The following is a 27,609-nucleotide window of genomic DNA, read 5'->3' as shown; positions in this document are numbered from 1 at the left end:
ATCTACCTCTTCCCAGAAGCATTTCAATTATAAGTGTGCGAATAAGAGAGAAAGTTAAAAGCTGTCATATCTTCGCTGTTTTGCAGCAGAAGAGTGGGAAATCACATTCAAATGATGATATTAAATATGTCAGAGTCAGAGTAAAATTTTTAAAAAAGGGGCAAACACGGCGGATGAAAGTAGAAAGCCACGTTGGTAAATTTATTTGCAAGCAAATAATACCGCTGCACATAAAGATTATTGTCGGCTTGCATTCTCGTTTAATATTTAAAATTGGTTCCTGTACACCTATCAATTGATTACGAGGAAGCCCATTTCAATTGCGAACGGCTGCGACGGACAGAGAGCCCGGCTGTGGGGACCAAGCGGGGCTGCAGCCAGGAGCCCGAAGGAGAAAAGTCCGGGCCGCCGGGCGTCAGATGCCGCTGCCCAGGCCGGGAGACCACGCGTGCCGGTAAGCTGGCGTTCCCTGGTTCCACGGCGTCATCTGTTCATGGAATTAAGTTAGTTGAGTGAATTTTGATGTAAAATAATTAATAAAAACTCACGTGAGGACTCAGGCTGCTCAGGGTGGAAGCGCCGACGAAGATTCCGCCCGCTGCGGCGCCGAGGACGACGCCAGAAGAGAGGTGCATCGGGATCTCGATGTCTGACTCGGGTAGCAAGTCGAAGGCTTCGGTGTCCATGATGATGTTTTCATGCTGAGACGCCGCGCATCGGGTCCTGCTCGGCGTGCGACGCAGCGTCAATCACCACTTTTTGATATGCGTGGAAGATTCTCTGCGCATTCCAAATCAAACTCGGGAATAATCTATACGGTATACATTTGAAAACTTCCTTAATGTGACAAAAATTAATAAATATAAACAACTGCGCGCCAAATGTAACGCACTGCCCGGTCTAGGGTTCGGAACTTGTGTTAGGTGCGCTACGCCGGTTAGCACTCTTGGTGCTTACCGTGTTTGGCCTTTCTGGACCGCGTGCCGCACTCCCGTGGGGCGGCAGCGTGTTCACTAACTTGAGCTTGGGTTCGTCGGGACTCGACGACGCAAGCCGGGCACTAACCAAGTCCTTCGCACTATGGGGAGGATGGTCGTGTCCTCAGCCCTCCAACACTGCCTGAAGGGCAGTGCCAAAAGAGGAGCTTTATGCAAATTGCAAATCCTAAGTCTAACTTGCAAATTAACTACAAATGAGAGATCTAGGGATAATACAAACTACTCCTATTTGTTGGCACTCGGGTTTATTAAAATCACGTCCGCCTCACTTTGCGGCTTCAGGCAGTGTTGGAGGACCGAGGACACAACCATCCTCCCAAGTGCGAAGGACTTGGTTAGTGTCCGGCTTGCGTCGTCGCGCCCCGACGAACCCAAGCTTAAGTTAGGGAACACGCTGCCGCCCCACGGGAGTGCGGCACGCGGTCCAGAAAGGCCAAACACGGTAAGCACCAAGAGTGCTAACCGGCGTAGCGCACCTAACACAAGTCCCGAACCCTAGACCGGGCAGTGCGTTACATTTGCAATAAAGATAATAATAATAATAATAATAATCTGATTTATTCTTTATTTAAACAATGCATATTCGTAATTTCATTTTTATTGCGATAAGAGCACTAAAATTCTTCAAAAAAGATTAATATTGAATTTTTTTACTTTGCTTGAATCAGATTTAATAATTTAATTAGGAAACGCACTTTAATCCAGCAAGAAAAAGTTGATATATTGAGAGCAGATAATTAAAAACCTTGATTGTGTGTGAATTAAATTTTTTTAAACGGACTTAACAAACTATTCTAAACCATCGAATGCATTTCAACGCATCAAAAAGCAGTCAAAAACTGTATTCGAAGTAGTTTTTCTCGACAATTATTATATGTATAATCAAAAATGCACGCGCATAGTGCGGGTGGTCTTTTGCTCTCCTCCCTCACTGCTCCTTTTCTTCGTCGCTGCGTCGCCTCACCCGCCGCGGACAATATTTCGTGATTGATGCGTTTTGCTGTGCCCCGAGCAAGGAAAACAGAACAAAGATAAATTGCCACTGGCCGATATGAAAGCAGCGAGATGCGGCGGGAATAAACCCACATCAGAAAAACAGGCTTGCTCACTTAAAATGATTATTTTTCAACAAAGAACCATCTAGTATTAAAATTAAAAATGTTTTGGAATTGTACACAGTTCATTTAGCCTGTTGCTCGCACGTGTTTGGCGCCTGCTTTTCACAGAGCTACAAAATTCTGCTCGGTATAAAAATATTCACTGTTTGAGCAATGATGAAAATGTTGTTAAAATTACGTAAAAGGTATAATTTAATTGTCGTGTAGAGATAAAGAAGGGAAGATTTCACAATTTATTACGAAAGCGTTTGAGGCCTGATTTATTACCTGCGGCAACGGATTCTTCCCTAAAAGCGAGAGAGCCTTGCAGTCGGGTTTTTACCCTCGCTCGTTCGCTTCGTGTCTTCTCTCCCTCTGCGCACACGGAACAAAAATGGTAAGAATAGTTTTTAGAACTCGCATTTGCGTTTTCTTCCTTAATTTCTCACTGCTAAAAATTTAAAAACAGTGCCAGCTAATAATTTTATGGCGTGTATTTCGAGTAATTAAGCAGCCACGCTTCTAATTAAAAATCGGCTAGTGCAAGCTGTGCAAATGGTTCGCATGATATAAAAATTTTGAAACTGTCTCGCGAAGATTAATGTGTATCATTGCTAGTTCCCTCGTAAACGCAAATGAAAGCGTGCCCTTTTGTATTTTTCATTGACTCCTTTTACAAAGCTAATATGCGCCTCGGTGGTGCATGTCTGGCCGTGTGCGTTTTTGGAAAATCCGACCATTCTGAAGGCAACCGCGACTCTCCGAAGAGCCAAATTTTCGCAAAAGTCAAAATCTAAATGTTCAAAAGTTGATTTAAGTTGGAACGCTATCGACTGGCTATTAGCGACTAGCCACACCGGACAGGTATCCAATGAGGAACATGTTGAGGCATTTTTTATTAAGATTTTGATAATTTTGTGATTAAAATCCAAATTAACCCCATTTTAGGGTATTTTTTGCAAGTGTTTCGTAAATATTGTTTTTGTTTAATAAATTTCCATAAATTGGAAATTCTAATGACTTTATATGTTAATCAGACCGTTTCTTAATGGAAAAAATTTCAAAATGGTGGAGAGTTGACGTTTCCTTGAATGCAGATATAGTTTTTCATTGCTTAAAGCCATTCTATATTGAGATTTATGAAATTTCATCGATGGAAATATATGTTCACTTCGAAAAAGAAAGATCATCTTGCAGTTCTGGCTGCAGATTTCTTGCAGAACCTGAAATAATTTGTAATTATAAAGACGCAAAACCCCTGAAATTTGCTCAGCTCTTAATGGTTCTGGCATTAAATAGTCGTGTCTGCCAACCATTTTTTTACAAAAAATAAAAATGAAGAAAAAACAGGTAAGAATAAATGATTAGAATATAATTAATATGACAGCGACGCGGGTCAGGGCCCTGCCTCCCCTCACTCATGAGGCTGGCACCTTTATTCCTCTCGCCATAATTAATGTTAAGGGTAATGGGCAGGAAAACCCCGCTACCCAAGAGGGACGAGCGGGGGAGCGAGAGAATTACCCTGCTCTTGCTCGTCGTCATCAGGAGAGCGAATGTGTGTGTGTGCGAGCAGGTCGCGCGCTCGCGAGAAGGAGGCTCTTGCGCCGCCTCCCCTGTGGGCGCCTCAAAATTCACGTCATTACATATCGGTACACAACAATTATTACAACCCTGACAAAAGAGTTAAAATTGAGTGTCCTTACCGGAGTTTGTTTATGCAAGCGACTCAAAATTTCGGCGCAAATAGAATAGAGAGCCACTTATATGACACTTAACTGACAAGAAAATAAAAAATGCGAAACTTTTCGGGAGGAGCTTAGATTTTGGCCACTGAGGATGCAAAATATGTCATTGGAAACTCTCTACGGGGGCTCACGCATCACGCAGCCGCGGCTACACGCACGAACGGAGAAAAGGCGCAGGTGAACTCGGCAGAATCTCGGGGAATAAGTGTCTCTTCGTCGCGTTCGTCTCAAACTTCGAGCCGGTCGCTTAAGAAATAAGGGTATTTGTGAATTTGTGTTTTCATTGCTGCAGTCGCTGCGGAGATGATTAAATTTGGGGCAAATCGAACTTTCACACGTTCAAAGAGGGTAATATCAAGCAAAAACGTTTTTTCGTGAGATTAAAAGCATCATTAACTTCTTCAAAATCATTATTTATAATGGGATTTTGTCCGCGAGGTGTTTTTTGAATTGAAAACATTAAAAAGCCATTTATATTCGTATTTATGGGTAAATGCACCGTGAAGCGAACAATATGCGACTGCATGAGGAGAGAGAATGCGAGCAACCTTTTGCAGCGCTGCTGGAGCGGAGGCTGGGCCGAGGGATCCGTGCATTGTGTGAAAGGTTATTGTTGTTTCCCTGCACGCTGTGTGAAAACACGAAAAATACTCTGGAATGCAAGAAATGAAATAGTGTGGGAGGATAAATAGGGTGAGCGTCGCAGCGATAAAAGGAGGGAAGATGCGAGGGCGTTTGAGGCCGCCGCCAGATTTACCACCTGCGTCAACAAAAATACTCGCACTCGCGATGCGCGCACGGAAAAGACGCTCCAGGATTCTCCCCTAACAGCGAGGAGACTCGCAGTCGTGCATTCACCCTCGCTCGCTCGCTACGTGTGAGTTCTGTTCTCTCTCCCGCTGCCGCTGCACACGCAACGAAAATGGTAAGAAAAGTTTTTTAAACTCGCATTCCAGTTCATTTCCTTAATATATTTCTACTAGAATAATCAGATCGTTCATTCAGGCGAATAATTATGGGCGCGCGTCTTTAAGTAATTTACAAGCCACGGTTCGGTTTAAATATCGGCTAAAAAACGTTGCGGTGGCTTGAAAGTTTTTTTTTACTGTCGCGCGATGCGGAGAGCAATTATATATATTACTACTTTCCGTGTAAGCGAAAATGACTTTTTCAAATAAATTAACCTGCGTGTATATTTAACAACAGAAATATATGAAGTAAAATTCATCGAATTTTTGGAAATTTTGGTTTTTTTTTCAAAAATTAAAACTTCAAAGAAGGGCGGTTTTTCATCAGAATGATCGGATTTTGCAAAACCGAAAACAGCCACATATGCCCCACCGAGGCGCATCACATGGTGCAGTAATTGGGGGACCTGCGGCCCACCGGGCCCCAAAACATAATTTTTGGAACGTCGCAAACCACGTTTTTTATTCAAATTTTAAAAACTTATAGATCAGCTCTTAAAAAACATGACATTTTAAGTTATTTGCACCTCCAAATCATTTTTGCAATGGTAATCGCAGGTGCGGCTTGAAAATACTGGCGGCTGGCTCAAAATTTGATTTAAAAATGAGGCGCGGATCGGCGCGGATCGGCTTTAGGCAGAGGACATATATTCATTTCGTTGCTTAAAGTGGATCCAGGGTTGCTAATCCCCGGCGTATTTTTGGTATTTTTTATGCTTTCTCTGCACTTTCGAGCACAGTTGGCGGTACTTTTCGTATTAATTTTTCACCCTCGTCTGCCATTGACCTTCCTCAGGTCACCCAACCTGTTTTGCTGGTGCTGCCATTTCTTTTCGGCTGCTCTAAGTTCCGCAATGCTCACACAAAAGCGCTTAAATCAGCAAAGCTTAAATACGCGCGGGAAAGGCCCGGCGCCGCGCGTCGCCCAGGTGACTTTTTTCGGATTTCGCGATTTATTTGTATTGAAATTGTTAAAGGCTTCCGCCATTTCGACCTGCGGGTTGTTCCGCCGATTTCCCCAATGTTAACCTTATAGTTTTTCACATGAGCGCGAAAATGGGCACACGGCGCCGCCGGCCCCCTGGGCGATTCAAAAGGCAAACCCGAGAGGGAAAAATGGGACAAGAACGGGACCAAAAACCCGTCCCGGTTCTCCTCTCTATTCCCTGTACACGCTGCACTTGCTAAAATTTTTTTTGTTATTTTTCTTACAGGTTGTACCCAGCCTATTGGACATGGCTATCAAATTTTTGGTTGACAACATCAAGAAATATGACAAGGAATTTGTTAAGAACAATATTGGTGAGTTATATTCAAAGGTTAGACCAAAACCAATTTCAAAAATTTATATGCTTTTAATGATCCCAGAGTATTTTTGGAAAATTTAGTTAGACGCGGACATTATATCTCTAGATTTTTTTTTAAGAACTACCTGCACTTTAGATTGAATTTTGAAGGTTAAGAAGTTTAATCAATTGCTATTTAGGACCCGTCCGTAAGGAGATGCTTCAGAGAATGTTGACAATGGTAGAAAACCATGATTTAACATGCGACGGTCAAGAAAACCATCTTGAAAAAATGTGGGCAATTCTGCCCTGCTTGATAAACTCGAAATCCTACACAGAACTTAACCTCAGAGATCTGATGACCGAGGAATGCGAATCTTGTATCTGGTCCAACAACTGCTTTCAAGAGGTAAATGCAATTAAATACCTAATTACGTAAATAAATATACCGTAACTTTTTCAGTTCATCAGGTGCTTAGGAACGAACACTCCGAATCTGAGGGAATTATTTATCGAAATACCCAATGCTGATCGCTGCTATTTTGAATATTCGCTTGAAGAACGCGAATTGAATTCGATTACTCAGCTCAAGAATTTGGCCATCCTTCATATAGAAGACGTTTGTGTCCCATTGTCAGGAATTTTTGACATCTCTCGTCGATGCGAACAATTGGAATGGATCCATGCTGATCAAGTAATAATTGACGTGGAACTCTCGAGGGCCGCCTTCGGAGATCACTTTGCGTACATCTACATTAGGGAGTCCCATACTTTCCTTGGGCAGATTTCCCTGGAGATGGAGAGAACTGTGCCAACAACAGACCCGAAATATAAAGATAATACGGATTACGTCGATTTGTATCTTAAGCCAAAAAAAATTAAAGACTTATTTTTGGCACACGAGTTTGCTGCAAAACTAAAGGAAATAGAGGTAAGAGTTTGATTGATTTTAACCTGTATAATAAAAAACAAGTTATTTATATAAATTAATTATCATTTTAATGTTTCAGATTGATTTCGGTAACCTGGAGGGTATTGAAGAAATGGTTGAGTTTCCGCACCTTCCACAAATAAAATACGCAAGATTTGTTTGCGGTGGCAAATCGGCGCACGCCTTAAGGTGTTTTATGAGAAGAAACGGAGAGAGTCTTCAGCAGTTGACTCTATTCCATGTTGACATCAAGGAGAAGATGACCTTCGGCGAAATCTTCAACTTCTGCCTTAATCTTCAGTCTTTGGAGTTATTTACGTGCACTTTGGTTGGGAATGACGCTCCTGTTGATGCAATGCAACAACTGAAACGATTTAAATGGCGCTGTTTAAACCGGTAAGAAATTAATTTTTAAAAAAATCATATTTTGGGCAGCCATTCAACCTTTTTTTATCCTGGTTGGTGTTTTATACGGTTCTTAAACACAAGGGGACTTATTTTTTGCATTTATCATCTGATCTCAATTTTAAACCCTGGAAATTATTTTTGTTTGTTCACATAATTCATTTTATTGTTTCCTTGTATTGAGTAGTCCATATAATTAAATTCAAAAATTTAAAGACAGGAAGAGAAAGGAAGGTTGAATTATAAATTTTCAATAATTTTACAAATTCCCCGTTTCTTTTATCTCATTTTGATTGCAAATCATTGCAGATTGGCCTCTGACAGTGTCGCTTTTTCGAGCATTCTGTCAGCACCGCTTCTGGAAGACATCTACATTAAATTACCCAATATTGACTTGAGCGACAACGCCACCATCATCGCTCGGATTCAGAGACGCGAAATCTTGCGGAATCTCAAGAAACTTGATATGGATGAAAGCATGATAGAAATCCCTTTCGAGGATGACAATCCCTCTTACTTGACGCGTTTCAGAGAGTTAAAGAACGCTTTTTTGTCAGTGATTTCTGCAGGACCTTTATAGTTATTCAAAATGTATCATATCATTCTTGTAAAAATATTCTAAATTTTGTATTTTTCTGTTCATGAGCGTATCAAATGTTGAAAGAGAAATCCATTAGTCTAATGTCTGTAGAAATTTTGAAAATATTTTCATCAATTTCCTAATAAAATAAATTACATACTTGCAAAAAATGAGGTTGAATAAGCAGCCTACTAATAATTGTTAAATCTACCTCCTTCCAGATCCAGAAGCATTTCAATTTAAAGTGTGTGAATAAGAGAGAAAGTCAAAAGCTGTCATATCTTCGCTGTTTTGCAGCAGAAGAGTGGGAAATCACATTCAAATGATGATATCAAATATGTCAGAGGAAAATTTTTAAAAAAGGGGCAAACACGGCGGATGAAAGAAGAAAGCCACCTTGGTAAATTTAGTTGCAAGCAAATAATACCGCTGCGCACAAAGATTATTCTCGGCTTGCATTCTCGTTTAATATTTAAAATTGGTTCCTGTACACCTATATCAATTGATTACGAGGAAGCCCATTTCAACTGCGATCTTTCTGGCCATTGAAAGAATTAGAGAGAAAAAATTATAATTTAACAACGAGAGACCATTGATGGTGAGAGGTAGTATAGAGACAGAGTCGCGCTGATCAGCTTACCAACGCGCGTTCGCCCTGCGCAGATCCACGTTCCTATCTTTCCCCATGTTAAATGAGACTTCGTTAACGGCTCTGGGTTAAAATTACTGAAGCCACTCTCGCCTAAATTTTGGTTTCAAACGAAAAATCAATAGATGATTTGCAATATACGTCGAAACCAAGACCGCGTGAATTGAAACAACCGAAATATTCGCGTTCGAAAAGCATTTCCATTTTGCCTGGGAAGAAAGCTACAGCAGCTAGTATGTAGGCGACAGTAGAGACATCTGCAGAGTACCAGAAAGAGCACAGGTAGTCCGAGCAGTCACGTGACTCAATCCCGCCATATGATTGGCTGAGAGCAGGCACGCAATGCTAGGTGGGAGTTGCAGGGAGAATCAAAAGAGATGCGCGTGCCTGTTCTTATTTTAGCCAATGAGATGGCGGGATTTGGTCACGTGACTGCTCATTGTCAGCGTCACTGCTCTCTCCCAGACAAAAAATTGCACTTTTTAAACGTGAATATCTCGGTTTTACATTGCCCACGGTCATGGTTTCACTTATGTTGGGGAATATGGGGAACCAGCCAAAAAGTGGAACAGCCAGAATCAGCTGCAATAACGTTAAATTATTTAGAAATTTGAGGACATAATGGCGGAGGACAAAGAGGATCCAGTGAAGGTCAAGACATAGGTGCCACTCAGAGATTGAAAATTCTGAACAAAATGCCAGCACGAAGAACGTCTGGAATAAACAAAGATGGCGTCTCTGATCATTTTTCGCCCTCTGGGTTCCGTTGAAGTATTTACTGAATTTCAAAATGGCGGAAAGTTGATAAGTCCTTTAAGAAAAAGTGATATTTGCATATTTTTCATCGCAAATAAGAACCATTTTAAAGAAACTCCTCAATTCTCCTGACATTATTCATAAATCAAAGATGGCGGACCTTGTTATCAATTTTTTTCAATCATTTTCGGCACTAATTTTCCATTAATTGGAAATTCTAATGACTTAATGTGTTAATCAAACCTTTTTAAAAGGAAAAAATTCCAAAATGGCGGAGAATTGACGTGTCCTTTAAAGCAGATTTTTTTTCATTGCTTCAAGCCACAATCTGTAGAGTGTAGAGGCGGCGACGCACGATTGGTGGCAAAATCACGATCACGACGCCGGTAAAGCAGCCCGGGGAGGCGGCACCCTACAACAAAATTGAGGTCAAGATGTAAATCTCAGTGTTGCTTTAATGCATTGGACCACTTATTTACCAAAAAAGGGTTGATTTTTGTCACATAAATGAAGAAACAGCTTTGAATAGATGATTTCTATATATAAAAAAGTGCCAAAAGGTAGAACAGCCAGAATGAGCTGAAATCGCGGCTGAGAAGGAGAAAATGGAGGTCGAAAAGGAGAAGGTTGTGGACTAATTGTAAGAGGAACCAGTGAAAGTCAAAACCCAGCTGCCGCTCGGAGGATGAAGATTCGGAACAAACTGCCAAACACACAAAAAGTCTTGAATAAACAAATATGGCGTCTCTAGCAAGTGTCGAGGTCCTTTAAAGTGAACTGTTTGGCTTTAGGTAGTTATTAAATAATTTTTCTGTTTGCGAGAGAATCAAAATAGGACCGTTAAGGTGTTAAATGAATTCCAACATGGCGGAGAGTTGATAAGTCCTTTAATGCAGATCGCCAATTTTTATATTGTCATTCGAATGACCGCGTTTTCAATTGCAAATAAAAACGTTTCTTATCGAAACTAACCTGTGTCTTCTGACATTAATCATATATCCAAGATAGCGGAACATATAATTTCTATTTTTTTATATTTTTCGGGACGAAATTTCTATTGGAACTAACAATGACTTGTTTTGATAATTATCAGGCCGTATATTCCAAAATGGCGGAAAGTTGACGTTTCCTTTAATGCAGATATTATTTTTCATTGTTAAAAGCCATTCTGTGTGTATGTGTACTGTGATTTATTTATTTTCAACAGAGGGAATATGTTAATTTCGAAAAGAGAGTGATTTTTTGGAGAACGTTTCAATCTGAACAATAATTTAAAGTTTAAAGAACGCAAAACGCCAGAAATATTTCGTCCTCTTACTATGGTTCTGCCATGAAATAGGTGTGTCCGCACGTGATTTTTGTATCAATAAATGAAAAATAGATAAAACAGCTACGAATAAATTATATCTATATGATAAAGCAGAGTTTAAATTGAGTCCTTACCGGAGTTTTTTTACGCAAGAGAGTCAAATTTAGCCGCAAATCAGTCCGAAATCGTTAGATTAATCAGCCATTTATATTATGATTTCCTTTGGGAAACGCGAAATGTTTCTGGAGAAGCTTGGCTTCCGGCAGCTGAGCTGAGGACGCAAAATACATCAATGACAACTCTCTGGGCGCTCACACAGAAAAAGGCAGGGAATTGTCACCACTCATACTTCTTCGGACTCTGTCGCTGAACAAACGGTTGACGAGTTTTTATGTGAAGTTTTATTTTAATCGCGGCGAATACGTAAAGTCGTCGTCGGTGGGCTGCCTTTGACGAATAAAAAGTTGGGGCAAATGTAACACGTTTCCAAAACGGTTTTTTTAAGATTAAAATAAATAAGCATCTCATTACTATATTTTAAAAATATTTTTTGTATTGTGGGAATTACCGCCATGGTGATAGAGGAGTTTTAAACGGCATAAAATGCAATTTATAGACGTATTTGTAGATATTGGGTAAATGCGCCGTGAAGCGAACAACATGCGACTGTATATGAGGAGAGAGAATGCTAGCAACCTATTGCAGCGCTGCTGGAGCGGAGGCTGGGCCGAGGGATCGGTCGCATTGTGTGAAAGGTTATTGTTGTTTCCCTGCACGCACGTGAGGTCACAAAAAAATACGCTGGAATGTAAGAAGAAACAGGGTAGGAGGGTAAACAGGATGATGACCATCGTAGCGATAAAGAATGGAAGATTTTCACCATTCATCGCGAGGGCGTTTGAGGCCGCCGCCACAGATTTATTTATCCACCTGGCAACATAGATACTCGCATTGAAAATTGGCCCATACTGAATTCTCCCCTAAAAGCGAGGAGAGTCGCAGTCGTCTTTACACCCTCGCTACGTGTGTTTCTGTTCTCTCTGCCGCTGCACTTGCAACAAAAATGGTGAGAAGAGATTTTCAAACTCGCATTCGAGTTCCTTTCCTTAATATATATTTCTGCTAAAATAAGCAAATTGTTAATTCAGGCGAATAGTTATGAGGCGCGCGTCTTTAAGTAATTAACAAGCAACGCTTCGATTTAAAAATCGGCCATCGAAAACGTGCTGGCAGGAGCAGGAGAAGCGTAGCCGTTGTTTGGTTGCATATCTCGTGCTGCACGCCGTACTTGTCTCCCTCACACTGCTCCATAATCTCTTTGAAATCGACAAAAATGGTAAGATCAATTTTTTGGATTGGCCGTGATGACCTTTTCAGGGTACCCCGACCTGAGATTTACGCTCGAAGGCAGGTTTTTTTATGATTTACTCAGCAATTCCGAGCACATTTCGCGCTACTCGGTCACGATATGTAACCCTTGCCGTTCACCAACCTTTATCAGGTCGCGCAACCTGAGATCTGGCCCCGAACTGTTTTAAAGGAATTTTTGCAACTCCCAAATACCTGGTTCTAACAATCAGAATTGCAAAAACTAAGCACCATTGACTCTGACAATCTGAAGGGGTGTGAATGTTAAACCCCCGCATCGATAAAACACGCTTTTTTAATATTTTAGAGGGGGTTTAAGGGGTGAAGGGCAAGAAACCCCTTAACCCTTCAGCTGGTCTGAAGGAGGTTGAGAAGAGCCTAACGGTTCTGGCGGGTAGTTTTTGCTTATTTTTCGTCTGTATGCGCGGCAGCTAATACTTAGGAATTTAAAGGCTAAAGACAACGATTAATGTTTTTTTCTCACTTAATTGTTGCGTTAGATAGAATAAACCTAAATTTCTTTTTTCCTTGCAGGTGTTACTCAGCCTATTGGACATTTCTGTCAAAACTGTGTTTGACAATGTCGATAAATATGACAAGGAAATTGTTAAGACCATTCTTGGTGAGTAATACTAAAAAATTTACATGTAAAAAATATAGCTAGTCTGAGTCGGAAATTAAAACTCCTCAATTTATAATTCCAACAAAATGCTCTAAAATAAATTAATCATTAATTAATTTTCAGCGCCTCTTCAGCAGAAAATGCTTCCCGAATTGTTCCAAATGGCAAAAAAACATTGTTCAGAATGCGACGGTCGAGAAAACCACATTGACAAAATATGGGAAAAACTGCCTTTCTTGGTCAATTCGAGATTACATACGAAACTTGACACCTATGATCTGACGCACATATACTGCAATTGCTCTAAATTGTCCAACGCTCGCTTTCAAGAGGTATAAAAGCATTTTAAATACTTTATTAAATATTTAATATAATTAAGACGGTTGATTTTTCAGTTCATCCAGTGTTTAGGTTCGAACACTCCAAACCTGACGGAATTAAACATCAACGGTTCGACTCAATATGATCTTTCGCTTGAAGAACGCGAATTGGCGTCGATTGTCCAGCTGAAGAATTTGACAATCCTTGAGATATATTACGTTCGCGTTCCTTTGTCAGGAATTTTAGACATCTCTCGTCAGTGCGAAAAGTTAGAGAGCTTTTCTGCGAATTACGTCACTATTGACATGGATGAACCTTCAAGCGTCATTTTCGGCGATAACTTGAGATACGTCTGCATCGAAGAATTCGATTCTTCCCTTGGGTTCTTTTTCGTGAGTATGGAAACCACGGTGCCAGGCGCAAACCCAAAGAAGAGAACGCGGTGCAACAATCTGTCTATTCAGCCAAGATCAGTCGCGGATTTAAGCGTGATTCAACTGTTTGCTGAAAAACTGACGGATTTAAAAGTAAGAAACAGATTCATCTTCACTGGTATAATTATTAAACTTATACGTAAAATATTTTAATATTACAGTTTGCATCCACTAGACTGCGTGATATCGAAAAAATGAACGATTTTCCGCACCTTCCACGTTTAAAATGCGCAGAGATAAATTGCGGCGGGAAATCAGTGCGCGCCTTAAGGGGTTTCTTGATCAGAAACGGAGATAGACTTCAACAGTTGGCTCTACGAGATATTGACATCAAGCAGGAGATGAGCCTTGGTGAAATCTTCAGCTCGTGCCCAAATCTTCAGTCCTTGGGATTAAACTGCTGCGCTTTGCTTGGAAAAGATGCACCAGTTGATGCGATGAGCAAACTTAAACGATTTGTGTGGAAAAACTTAACAGGGTAAGAAAATTATTTCAATATTTAATTCTTGCAATCAGTAAACGTCGAATATATTTTTTACCTTTTCCCTGGTTGGTAATCAAAATGTGTCAGTTTAATTTTAATTTAAAACCTGTTAAAAGTAAGAATTTGAAGTAAAAAAAAAACAACAGGAATTAAAAGAGAGTACAAAATTCAATGATTTGACTCATTTTTCGTTGTTAATTTTTCGTCGTACTAATTTTAAATCATCGCAGAGATGAAGCCAATTTTTCGAGTATTCTGTGTGCACCGCTGCTGGAATACGTCTACATTGACCTACCCAAGAACGACTTCAGCGACAACGCCAACGTCATCGCTCGGATTGAGAGACGCGAAATCTTGCGGAATCTCAAGAAATTTGATATGCTTCCAAGGATGGAATTCATTCCCGAAGATGATCTTGAAAACTCTTACTAACTTACACAGTTTCAATGTTTTAAAAAAAGCAATAATTGATTCATTAAAATCTAATAAATAACCATTTTGTAAAAAACATTTGCTCTATAGCAAAATTCCACCTATTTATGTAAATTTATTTTATTGTATTGATACCTTTTCCATTTGTTTAGGAAACAATGCAGTGTATTTATAAGCATAGGCCGAAAGTGATTTATGTTTAAATTCTTTTAAAAATTTACCTCTCAGATTTTTAAAATCTTTAAATTTAATTAAATGTGGCCCAATTCGCTCGCATCGCTCTCTCACTAATATTCTCGATGAAATATATTAAAGATAAAAATGTGTATAATAATTGACTTTCAAGATCATTATAATAAAATGATTTTTTTTAATAAAACGCAATTATGAGTGCCGTCTATATCTGATTTCTAGCATTTATTAGACGTATGAACACGGCGATGCTGTCATCTCTGATCCACTCATGAAATCGTTCACCAATTTCAGTAATTTTTTGCTCCTCATCAGAATGCAAGTAAAACCTCGCTTTAGAATCGTGTTCCTTCAAGCTCTTTATCAGAATCAATTTAAATTCAACTAAATTTGGGAGACAAGCCGCAGCAACCGCGACAAAGTTCCTTAGAGCTCGCAGCCTTTCGTAGAATCTATCAAGATCATCCATATCGACCAACAAATCCAAGCTAAGACTGGCGAGTTCGTGCAAAATTTTCCTATTGGCCACCAACGACGTCAGCTTCCGTAGGTCTTCAGCTCCAAGGCCGCCGACCTTCGAATCTTCGTAGGAAAATTTCTCCAGACTTGGAGCCGCCAAGATGTTGGTCAAATCAAGTTTGTGGTCCCCATCGTGTCTGCAACAACAGAGACGAGAATTTTCATTTTAATTGACCAGTTGCATAAACCCTTAGTGTTTGAAGCCGCCAACAGATGGCGCAACCACACACTTTCTTAAAAAAAATTTGTTTTAAGCGGTTTAAAGGCATTTCTGCTGCGATTTCAGACACATGTTGCATTCTTCAATTAATTTGCTTTTTTTTGACGTGCTGAAAACCAAAATCGGTTCAGCCATTCGCCGTAGAAACGTTGGAAAATTTTTTTTTTATTTCAAAAAATAGTTTTTCACGATTCTACGGCGATTGGAAGAACCGATTTTGGTTTTCAGCACGTCAAAAATTAGCAAATTAATTGAAGAATGCTCAGTAGCTAGATTGAGTCTGAAATCGCAGCGGAAGTACCTTAAAAGCGAAAGTCTACGGTGGCGCCATCTGTTGGCGGCTTTGAACACTTAGGGTTATGCAACTGGTGAATAATATATTATAACATTGGTCGCAATTTATTATATAAGTTTGTTTTTTTAGTTGATTAATTAATGGTCCCTTTTTAAATGATTATATTTAGTTGGATATATTGGATCATGCATTACTAATTAGCAAATGGTAATGGTATTAATAAACTGTGAGTGAAACAGTGTATTAAATAATACACATTTTCCAACTAATGAACTGAGAAATTAATATGTACTCTAAAATCTTACCCCGGTGTCCAGTGAAGCTCTCGCAACTGCGCAAAAGACTCAATGGGATCTTTGTCGTCCAAAATTTGCAAATTATGCATCTGCAGCCTCTGCAGATTCGGGCAAGCATAGAAAATGCATGTGAACCAATAGTTGAGGCAATTTTCGCATTCATCTGACTCGATAATGAGAGTGCGTAGGTTGGCTCCGTACGCTCCTAAAAATGAATTGAGGGTAGAAGCATTAGGCCGAAGGAACAGCGCTAAGCTCTCGATGTCAGTGAATCTCAGAATCGAGTTATACCGGTTTTCTGGCTCAACCCTAGTAAAATCTGCCTGAAACATGACGTTTGATTTGCTTTAACTTTTCAGCTCACTCTGCCGATGATTATTCGTGCGTTATGTTTAAGGAACTAGATCATAACTTTCCTATTTTAAGATAAATATGCTAATTTATGGACTGGGCATCCTCTAACGATCCCATATTATTACACGATGGTATAATTGAAAGGTTATAAGTAGGTTGTCATGCAATAAACGGTTAAGCTATTCTTACTTTTAAATGGGTGACGTTGGGAAATGCTGCTGGCAAATAAAAGGTTGTTGGAAAAGTGTGTAAATGACGCAAACCAGACGTCTCTTCTGGGATAATCACCAATTCATCGAGGTCTAAACTGCCTTCTATGGTGTCAGCGAAATCGTGGACGACTTCTAATCTTGGCAAGTGCAGGATGCATTGTTTTCTCAGCCGCTTCTCAAATGAGTAAGGTATTGCTCTAAACAAAAACTCTTTCAGTCGAGAGAAGCTTGATTTAAAGTCCTCGACATCGGCCTCTATGTTTTCTCCTTCAAGATTTACGATTTGCTTACATTTTACGTACTGCAATTTTTTCAAATTTTTGCAAATACGCTTCACATAGATGTATTTAACCTTGGAAAAATAAATAAACTTCAGGTTTTCCATTCGTAAAATCAGCTCGATTGAATTGTCCTCTAAGCTCGAATAGATAAATGGATTATGCTTTGAATTTGCATGAAGATCCAACTGCTCCAAGTCACCGGCTCTATGCGAAATCACCTCCAGAACCTGCACACAAAAATTAGTTTGGCTCCTCTGAAAGTGTATTAAAGAGAATCGAAAGTACCTTTGTGATATTTTGAGACATATTTTCCTGATGGCCCAAGTAAATTATTCCACCCAAATCGATTTTCTTAATTTTTGGGATGATCAATTGAGAGTAGGCCTGAATCATCCTGTCTACGCGTTCTTGCTTGTCACCGGAATAGAATTCGTAACTACAATTTTTCAGTTCGTGCAGAACCATCTCACGAACGGAAGAGGCTAGAAGAGTAAATATTATAATTTGTGTTTGTTATTATTTAATTAACGCGTTAGAAATTTTTTCAGTTCCATTTCTTCAATACACATTAATTATTCCGGGTACTTGCACAGCGATTTAAGATTTAGTTTTAAACTGAAATCCAAAATCGGATCATTTAATTGTGGCGGAAATAAAAGACAAAATTATTTCATGTGAAAATTTGTGATTTCATTTGCTGATTCGATTTAAGTTTTCAGTCCATTAAAGTTAAAATTTTCTATGCCAGGATTGAAGTTAAATCATAGTGAAGGTAGACGAACAATCAGTGGCTACATTTTGAAATGCAGTTTTTATAATTATAGTAGTGTTTCCAATATTTAGGGGTGGCATGCTGTAATTTGATACTTACGCAAATTGCTCAGTGTCACTTCTCCTTGAACATAATCGGTGACGTTTGCTGCGACAAAATGAATAAGATGGTTTTCCAAGCTCTTCACCTTTTTGTTAGTTCTTCTCCTCGCCAAATCAAGAAGGTATTTCATCGTTTGCATGGTAGCCAGTTCCTATGAAATAAATCGAATTCTGTAAGTTCTCACGGTGTCTTTTATCAGAGCTCACAGGTTTTTCAAACCCTGTCTTAGGCGAAATTATTTTTCCGAGACTTTTGCTAATCCTGATCTAAAAAATGCCCAGCGTGACGTGCGAACTTTTTTCCCGCCAAAACAATATGAATGCGAGAGGTGCGCATGCGTCAGAGCTGGCTGGATCTGACAAAGAAGTCATTCGCTCAGGCGATCTCTCTGCAAGTGCTCAAACCAGCTCTGACCTCTGACGCATGCGCAGTTTTCACAAATAGAGGTTCATGTTGTTTTGGCGGGAAAAAGGTTCTACTGGTGCTACGTGCGTCGCGCTGGACTTTTTGGTAGGAAAAAAATAGATGCACTTTACCTATATTGACCTTCAATAATCGATTGGTGAAACTTTGTCAAAGACGATATTTAATTTTCGCCAGACAAATAGTCAATCTAGTCGCGGCTGAGTCCCATTATTGAAATTAAATTGGAAAAATCCGTTATCACGTTGCCAAATGCATCAATTTTTTTTATTACCCAACGGTATTTTTGGAAAAATGATTTATCAATATAGTTCCCCCTCGGCCTTCTCTTCTTCGCTTCGGGTGGTCAGAATAAATACAATTGAGTAGCAGCGACCGAAAATAACAAAAATATGCTATTGTGCGTCGCTGGGAGAGCGTTTCTCCTGGTCTGGCAAATAGCTACGCGTTGTCGGCTTTTGTTGCTTAATAGGGTCGGTGCATTAACTGCATTGCTTCGCTCACGCACCTCAAAAATTCTTCTTATTTGGGCTGCTGGATTGCTGCTTTAAAATTGAATGAATTGGCCAGCAATATTTATTTTTTTAAAATTTAAAATATGTAATGAACAGCATATTTGATAATTTTATTTCAGAAATACAATGTTGAAAAAAGTCAAAGTTGACCTTGATTTTTTCTTTTGATCAGAAGTACTGATTTATTTGAGCATTTTCTTTACCCGTCCAAAATAACGTAAAACCAAAATTTACAAGCAAAATTTAAATCAGATCAGGGAATGAGTTGTTTCTATAAAATGAAAATACTGTTAAAAGGAGAAAAGTTATACTACTTTGCATGCAGTTTAATAGTCAATTTAGATCATTTAAACCGTCGTGGTTCCATTTTTCTACGATAATTTAAAGCTCAGGATAATTTGCCAGTCAAATTAGATTCGCAGCTTGTGCCGCAAAGGGAAAAAGCGAATTAAATGTGATAAAAACCTACCTTGTTGTAAAAGTTCGCGTTTTGAGGGAATCACGCGGGAGGGATGCAGCGGGCAGTTGTTTGCTCTTGCTCGTCTTCCATGAGAATGAACTGACAAATATTTTAGAGCGAGGGATAATAAAAGGCATATATATATTTCTCAGCGCAGCTCCCTCTCTTCCCTTCCTCTGTGCACTCTCCAAACGCCCACTGCGCTGGGCAGAGCACAATGCACAGAAGGGGCTAAAAATTTTTTTTGGGAAAAAAGCACAAATCAACTTTCAAAATGTACAATCGCCACCAAGGAATTCTTGCTTTTCGAGTCTCTCTACTTCTCAATTTTAATCAGCGCTTTTATTATTTTTTTATAAAATTGAACCATAAAAATATCAAAAAATTATTTTCATTTGAAAAATTATACTCCATTCAAGTCTTCAAGTAGCTTTTAGCAAGAATAAGCAATAATGCTGCACCCCTTGCAAAATTCCTATCAAAATTTCTAATTTGTTTCTCAGTTTGTATTTTGGTTCTTCTTTGAAATTAGATAAATTAATTCCAAAACCAAAATTTTTATTTCATAATAGAGGTTCAACAACAAACTACAACTGATTTCGAACAATTTTTATTGCTTGGACAAACTGCTGTCATCTCCAATCAACTCCTGAAATTTTTCACCAATCTTGCTAAGTCCTTTTGGGTCATCACTTTCAAAGGTTGCAGAAGCTGACGTCGCTGGTGGCCGATAAGAAGATTTTGTGCAAACTCACCAGTTTTAGTTTGCACTTTCATAAAGCTATCGATCATGGCGAAATCAACTATGATTTGCTGCAAGCTGTGAGGGACTTAGTCGCGGTTGCGGCTGTTCATCTCCCTAATTTAGTTGTTTTTAGATTTCAGATGGCGTGCTTTACTCACAATTAGCCGAGCGATCGGTATCATTGGGGGTGACAGAGGAAAGGAAGGGAGGGGGCTGCGTTGAGAAACATTCTTCTACGTTCTAAAATATTTCCGTCAGTTTTCATTCTCGCGGTAGACGAACAACAGTAAAAAATACCTGCGCTGCATCTCTCCCTGAATGTGCACTTTTACAACAACAACGTGGTTGGTTTTTATCACATTTTGTTTGCTTTTCCCTTCACGACTCAAGCAGCGAATCGTACAAGATTGGCCCATTTTCCTGAGCTTTTTATCATCGTAGCAAAAACTTTCTACGACTGCCGAAATCATTTAAATTTGCAAAAGAGTCACACCTTTGCTTTGTTTCAACATTTAAATTTGAGAAGGTATCTTGGGAACAATTTATCGATTGCTGCTAAAACTCTTCTACGGCTCTATTACTTGCCTTTTGCTAGACTCAGAGAGTGGATATTAAAAAGGGTTAGAAGGAAAAATATTAATGAAGGTTAAAACTATTCAATGCATTTTATAGAAAATGGCTGCTATGCAAATGAACGTGCCAGCTCTTCTTACATTGGCGAGGAGAAGGTCTAACGAAAGGGCGAAAAGCTTGAAAAAACGTATTATCTATTTTGTCGCAGCGAATGTCGGCGATTATGTTCATGGAAAAAAGAAACTTAAAAAATGGCGTAAGTATCAAATTCTTATTTACATTCATATACAAATTTAACCTATCTCCACTAAGATTTCAACCTCAACCCTGGCAAAAAAGCCATTTGACATAGTGGACCTAAAATTCAAATCGAAGAACATATTTACACATCACAAATGTTGTCTGTCGTTTGTGCCATATGATTAGCTGATCTGATATTTGTGTTGCCATATTAATTATCTTATATATAAATGAAATTTTGTGCCTGTATATTAATTTATATAGCTCTTATCTTTCGTGAGATGGTGCTGCAACAGCTGATGCAACTGAGGTGCGAAGAACAAGCTGGCGCCAACTCAAGAAAAGTAAAAAGGATTATTAAGGCCTACTCTCAGTTGGTTTGCCAGAAAACTAAAAAAGTCGAGTTGGAAGGATTCTTTTCTTTCTGCCGTGAGGGAAAAACCGCCCATTATACCAGAAAGGTATTTTCTTTTCTCTTAAATACACATTATCAGATGAGCCTAACTAATTTTTGTGAGCAGGTTCTGAAGGCGATTTTGCCTAAAGCTGCTGGTTTGAGGCACCTGAATCTCCGTGCAAATTTTACAAGGAATACTAATATTTATGAGCGCTTGAAGAAGAATTCGATGAGGGCAATTCTAGAAATGGAAAATCTAAGGATTATTCAGTTTTCCATGGTTAAGTACAAGCACGTCAAGCGTATTTGCAGAAACTTAAAACAATTGCAGTACGTAAAATGCGAGCAACTGGTATTCTATGAAGAAAAAGAAGAAAACATAGAGGACTTTAAATCATGCTTTTCTCGACTAAAGGTGTTTTTGTTTACAAGAGGAACATTCTCATTAGACGAGGAGCTGATAAAACTATGCATCCAACACTTGCCGAAATTGGAAGTCGTCCACGAATTCGCTGACTGCAAAAGATACTTATTACATAAACCGGATTTGACGGTTCCAGAAGACACGTCTGCGTTGACTCATCTGCACGCATCTCCAGAAACAATGTTTGACCATCCAGCAGAGTTTCCAAACGTGACCCATTTAAAAGTAAGTAATTAACCAAAACACTTTCAACCGCTTAACAACAATTTGAGCATGTCATAAAAAGTTTGGAATACTTCCTGAAATTAAATATTGGCATTTTTGATCGGGTTAAAATTTAACGTCAAACGAGTTCACGTGTCTCATATAAAGATGCCCATTCCATGATAGTTAAACATTTTCTTAAAGAGAATATAAAATTACCTCTTTTCTAATCTTAACACAAGAAATTATTATGTTGAGCAGCGGGGTCCAGAATCGTGCGACGCGCAGATATGGCGTCCGGTCGTGTTTGGCGTGATAAAACGGTCACGTAAAAATGCGCGAAAAGAACCAAGTGTTTGTCAATGTTGCAACATAATTTGCAATAATAATTGTGTCTTTTGGATCTTAAATAAACAAACTCTTTACACTCGTACGGTATTCCAAAGAGAGCTTTTTCTTTCCCATATTCAGACACCATCTTGGATATGCGCAGTGCGAACCAATTTTATCGCACTGATGTTGATTTGGCCTAAAATTTAAAGAAAATTAAACGTCATGTTCCAGGTATTCTGCTCCAATGAGTACCAACCAAAATACAACAAAAATTCAATTCTTAGATTTGAAAGTGTCAAGATCGAGAGTTTGGCACTGTGCATTCCGCAGCGTGATTCCATTCTCAAATCATTTTTAGAAGCGTATGGAGCGAACCTCCACACCCTCATCATCACAGCAAGAGGTAGCCTCGATTACTTTTCGTTCAGAGAAATTTTCGATGCTTGTCCGAAGCTGCAGAAGCTGGAGTTAATTAGTGTGCTAATTTCGGACGACAATATGACCCTTGAGTCTTTTGCGCAGCTGCGGGACTTTCACTGGAAACCGAGGTAACCCAGCACCCATGACTAACGATGTGCTTATTATCAAAATGAAAAATAATTCTTGTCTCCGTTGTTGCAGAACGAAAGATGGCCTCGAATTTGAGGTGACCAACATCCTAGCGGCGCCAAATCTGGAAAAGTTTTCCCTCGAATATTTGACGTTGGACCTCAGAGTTGATGACCTTCGGAAGCTGACGTCGTTGGTAGCCGACCAGGAAACCTTGTGCAAACTTACCACTCTTAGTTTGGTTTTCGAGGTCCGCAATTCAGGAGTTCAATCCTACCGCCAATACCTGCGCGCTTTAAGAGACTTTGTCGCAGTTGCTGCGGCTCATCTCCCGAATTTAGTCGATTTTAAATTGGGGCTGCGATGCATAATTGGAAATGGATGGATGATAGATTTTCAAAGCGATAAGCAAATTGATCTTGAAGTTATTGGTGCGAAATTTCAGCAGTGGATTGGAGATGACAGCATCGTCGAATTCATTCGTGCAATAAATGCTAGAAATCAGCATTGATGAGTGGATTTTTTTAATTTTTTAACTTTCCACTGAAGAACCAAAAGGAAAAAGCAATATGACCTATTTCTATAAGCATGGCATTCGAAAATTACATTCCCTCTTATTTTGAATTTTAAACAAGCGAATATCAAATAATTTGTAAAGAATGTTTTTTTCTCTGGCTTATCAAACATATGTAAATTTATTGAAAATGTTAATTCCGCGTATCATCACACAAATGGACCTCATTTGGCTTAAGCAAAGGGCACTCACTTCATTTTCGATCGAATTATTTTGATTTGAAAAAATTAAGCGGTTAATCATATTTGTTTTTTGGGTGCTGATTTTAATGAATGAAGTTCAGAGTCAAAGCTCTCTTTTGCGCTATCGCGACTTGTGTGGTCGGATTTGCGGCTTAGCGAACTATAAAGACATAAGTGTAAATATATAATGGAAGCAATTAATATTTAGCTGGCAGTCCGATAATCAATTTTTTTTTGCTAATTTCATATCCCGCCGTGGTGGCCAGTTTACGCCACGGCGGCCAGCGAGAGGCCAGCAGTGACATGGTTTAAGCTTGTCAAATTGACGATAAAACCGCGTTTTAACTAGTTTTAAGCTAGTCAGCGACAGTATGCTCTGACAAGATTTTATAGCTAGTCAAGAGCTTAAAATCGTGCCGAGTTTAAGGCTTGTTAAAAAGCGGTCATCATCAATTTTACATGTTTTTCGTTGTCAAATTGACCCATTTTAAATACAGTTCACTGCTTGTCAAAGCATACTGTCGCTTACTAGCTTAAAATTGGTTAAAACGCTGTGGTAAATTTGCTAAAATATAATAATGGTTGTTTATTCTCACTCAAATATCAGAGACAATTTTGTTAATATGTGTTTGTCAATTTTATCACTATAAATGACCTTTTCAATAGGTGAGAAATTTCTGGAAGGACTTAGTTTCACTTGCGCATCTTCTTACGCTTAAGCCAATCTTCTTTTTCATCCTCTGTGTAAAAACTTCTTTCCCGAAGCTTGGCAGAAGGACGTTTGATTCTCAAGCCTCGGCCGTAATTTCGAGGATCTGCAAGAATATTGAAAAATCCGGAAAAATCCAGTTAAAACATTGCAAAGCTATTGTGAACAGATTTTAATGCATCAAGCACCAAAAACTATAAAAAGAAATATCTGAAAATATCTTAGTTTAATAAAAATTTGCCCGAAAAAAATTAATTTGAAATAATGATACAGGATTACACGTGTATTAGTCATTCCAATAAATTCTATTGAATTCTTAACACAAAAGTCCTAATTAATGCTTAGTAATATTTCCTGTGAAATCCTTTATTTTTTACCTTGTTAGCATCTCTAATTAGCATATCATAAAGAATATCAGCAAAAAAGGGATGTACCATTAAAATAAAAATACTTAATAAAACTTACTCTCTTTGTCCTTATCGACAATATCCGCCAGCTCGGGGACAGGAAGGGGCTCTACTGTCTTCTTCATTTTTCGGCCATTCTTCGGAGGGCTGCAATACAATAAAGATTAGAAACTGCAAGCTAGAGAATGAAAAGCATTATTACGCCTTGTCAAAGTCATCTGGCAGGTTTGCCAGGACTTTCTCGTTGGAGACTTCAGGGTGTTCCCCGATGTCCTGTCCATTGCGCCAGTTTTCGTATTTGTCACTTTGGAATCTTCGCACGAAGGCTTCCATCGAAAACTTGACGGAGCTATTGCCGCAGCTGCAGTGTACACAGCGCTTTCCGTACTCAATCCAGCGCTCTGATGCAAAATTGGTCGCTTCTGCGCAGTTAAATCCCTGGTTGAAACCAGCGTGATACCCATACGGGAAAGTGATGATAATTTCTCCTGCTTTTTGGGTGATCTGAAAATTAGAAAAATTGAGGGTCTGATTGAGGCTCGAAAACGTTAAGGAGCGTATACCGTGTCGAAAGGGATTTTGTGCGACTTCAGAACGTCGGGCGAAATGAGGACAGTCTTATGCCGCAAGAAAGCGTTGCAAATTCCTGAGTAGGCTGGAAAATAGCCGGCTGCAACACGCTCAAAGTTGCGTCCGTGCGATGGAGGTATCGCATACCATGTCTTCGGTGCGCCATAGTGCAGATAATTTATGCTGTAGAGGTCCATGTCCTCTACATGCCAAGCGAATGTGGTCTTCCACGATCCGAAGTAGAGGTATGGTGTATTAACGCCCTCTATGCTAAACTTCTCTGCTTTGCTGACATTTTCCAAAATTGAGCCGAGCTTCTTGATATTCCACACCTGAAAAAATTAATTGTGACGAAATCTGCATATGGCTAATTTAGCAAACAATTTACCTCGAGGTTTTCGTCCATCAGTGAGCCGTTGACGTCGGCGCCGTAGAACCGTTCTCCACTGATGTTCTCTCCACTGATGTTCTCTCCACTGGTCTTCTCTCCACTGGGGGTGTCCTTTTCCCAGTAAGCGCTCACAACCCGTTCGTTGTCATCAAGAGCTGGGCGGCCTCTACCAAAATTTGAGAGATTAAAGTTTGAAACACTAAACATGTCGCTGTTTCATAGAAAAAGCCAGCTAGATGCAAGGGATGAAACTGTTGTGAGAAACGTACTTGCAGAATTCCTCCGACTCGGCCAGTTTCTTAAAGTCGCGAACGGACATCGACTTTGTTTCAACGCCAAATTGCTCGTGAACGCCATTTTCTCCATAGCGCACAACCTGGGAGATCAGCGCAGGGATTTGGATATCACCAATGTCGGCCGTATCGTAAGGTCTACTGCGTGGCTTCCATTCAGGCGGAGGGATGACCTGCGAAAATAGTATGTATTAACTAAGTTGGGTGCTACTCTCGATTAGGCCAGCGGAAGTCAAATGTGCGATAAAATTGGTTCGCACTGCGCAGATCCAAGATGGCGTCTGAATGTGCGAAACAAAAAGCTCTCTTTGGATTGCCGCACGAGTGTCAAAGAGTTTATTTTCACGATCAAAAAGAAACAATTTGTACAATTAATGCAAAATATTGACCAAAACTCGGTTCCTTTCGCGTATTTTCACATGACCGTTTTTTTTTTTGCACCATACTCCACCTGACGCCATAAATGCGCGTCACATGAATCTGGCCCCCGCTGGACTAAGCTTAAAAAATTTATTCTGATTGTTACAACTTGCAATTTTTCGTCAATCGTCTAACGGACGAATAAAACCAGAGAATTTCAACGAAAATTCAGGACTCACCTTCGCAATGCCTGCCAAATGAGCTCCTTGGCTCTCCATGATTTCAACGTATTTATTGAAATCTTTAAATTCCTCAAAAGAGGGATTGAAAGTCATGATCTTTGAGGTCAACATTTCAAGATCCATTTTTCGCAGGTTTGTAGGGCTGAAACAAAAGAAAATTTATCAAACATTATTAATCGCAACAGCATATTTTGTAAACACATTAGAAAATTTGAGATTAAACATGCAACATAAAATTATATCATGTTTTTAATTGTCCATTTTAGTGAAATATAATATATAGACCAATTGTTTGACTTTTATCGAAATAGTTTGAATCAAATTTGCTGATTTCACACTCACAGTGGTCTTGCACTCCATTAATTGAAACTCGCCAACCACAGACTCTATATCGAGAAAGCTTTGGCCTTGATGTTCCAAGCTGAACCGAAATAATGTGATTGATTTTATTATTCAAAGTGCTGGAATAGGTGTAGGTGCAATGGCGCCGACTCACCACTAACTTGCCGGATTTCACACCTTTGACCTTTCCAACGGCATATTACTTTATGGACAACATTCAGGCGTTTCAATCAAAGACCTCACAAAATTTTGACCATTTCACACATCACGTCTGGATTAATTGCTACCACAATTATTTCAAGAACCGGTTTCAGGATTATCATTCGGCAGTTTTGCCTGTATATTTGAGCTATACAGTGGTGAAAACCTATAAAAGGACACCAAGTTCGATGAAATTGGAAATTTTCGAAATTTTGTATCTCAGGGTTACGTCAGGGATAGACCCTGAAGGTCGATTTAAACCTTCTTTGATCTACCCTTGGCCCTCTTGGTGTTTCTACTGTAAGCAAGTGAAATCCAAAAAAAATAAAAAGCAGGTTTCCAAACTTCAAATTCGAATTGCAGCAAAACTATAACGAATGCACCTGTGAAACTTCGTGTGCTTGTGCAGAATTTCACGGGCTACATTTCAGCCCTGAACCCCAAAAAAATCGTAGGGGGCTATCATCCTTTAATTTTGAATTTTCAAAAAAAAGTCGCAAAAGGTGACCTTGACCTTTGACCTCCGAGTTTTTTGTAAACGCAAAAGTTGTTCAGGATCAAAAACTAGGTTGGGTAGTAAAAGTTTAAAGGTGATACCTCAATGCAGTCAAGAGTTGCAGTTTAGAATTCATTAACATAATTTTTTTCGAGTATTTTTTAGATACCGAAAAAATAGGGAACGCCCCCATTCCCGAGATTCAAATTTGGAAGTTCACTATCTATTGAACAAGTACTTTAAGCAAATATGACTGCCACCAAAAAAATTTAAAGCTGAAAAATCGCGTCCAATTGACCTCCAATCTCACAAAAATAACTGCTCAATGCTTAATTTCCTTTCCTTAAG

At 39.3% G+C, this 27,609-nt stretch overlaps 1 protein-coding gene across 1 annotated transcript; it reads right to left on the bottom strand.

The window, feature by feature from the left end:
- Positions 1-23,943: 23,943 nt before the first annotated feature.
- LOC135942814 (probable lysine-specific demethylase 4B) lies at positions 23,944-26,345 on the bottom strand. Its single transcript, XM_065489138.1, has 7 exons — positions 26,220-26,345; positions 25,597-25,793; positions 25,325-25,493; positions 24,930-25,268; positions 24,569-24,870; positions 24,425-24,513; positions 23,944-24,065 (listed from the first exon to the last, which is right to left on the bottom strand). The coding sequence occupies exons 1-7, from the start codon at positions 26,343-26,345 to the stop codon at positions 23,944-23,946; spliced, it is 1,344 nt and encodes a 447-aa protein (XP_065345210.1).
- Between the last annotated feature and the right edge of the window lie 1,264 nt (positions 26,346-27,609).

The sequence above is a fragment of the Cloeon dipterum genome, chromosome 1 (assembly GCF_949628265.1).
Source record: "Cloeon dipterum chromosome 1, ieCloDipt1.1, whole genome shotgun sequence".
NCBI classification, from domain to species: Eukaryota; Metazoa; Arthropoda; class Insecta; order Ephemeroptera; family Baetidae; genus Cloeon; species Cloeon dipterum.
The sequence above is the reverse complement of the archived record's forward strand: the minus strand, read 5'-3'. Positions and strand labels throughout refer to the sequence as shown.

What these genes read in the sequence shown, in the direction of transcription:
- LOC135942814 (XM_065489138.1), bottom strand. Translation starts at nt 26,345, where the DNA reads ATGGATCTTGAAATGTTGACCTCAAAGATCATGACTTTCAATCCCTCT. An exon ending in CCAGATGACTTTGACAAGGC is followed by an intron (nt 24,514 to 24,568) that starts GTAATAATGCTT and finishes ATTGTATTGCAG; the next exon opens with CCCTCCGAAGAATGGCCGAA. An exon ending in TGTCGATAAGGACAAAGAGA is followed by an intron (nt 24,066 to 24,424) that starts GTAAGTTTTATT and finishes ATATTCTTGCAG; the next exon opens with ATCCTCGAAATTACGGCCGA.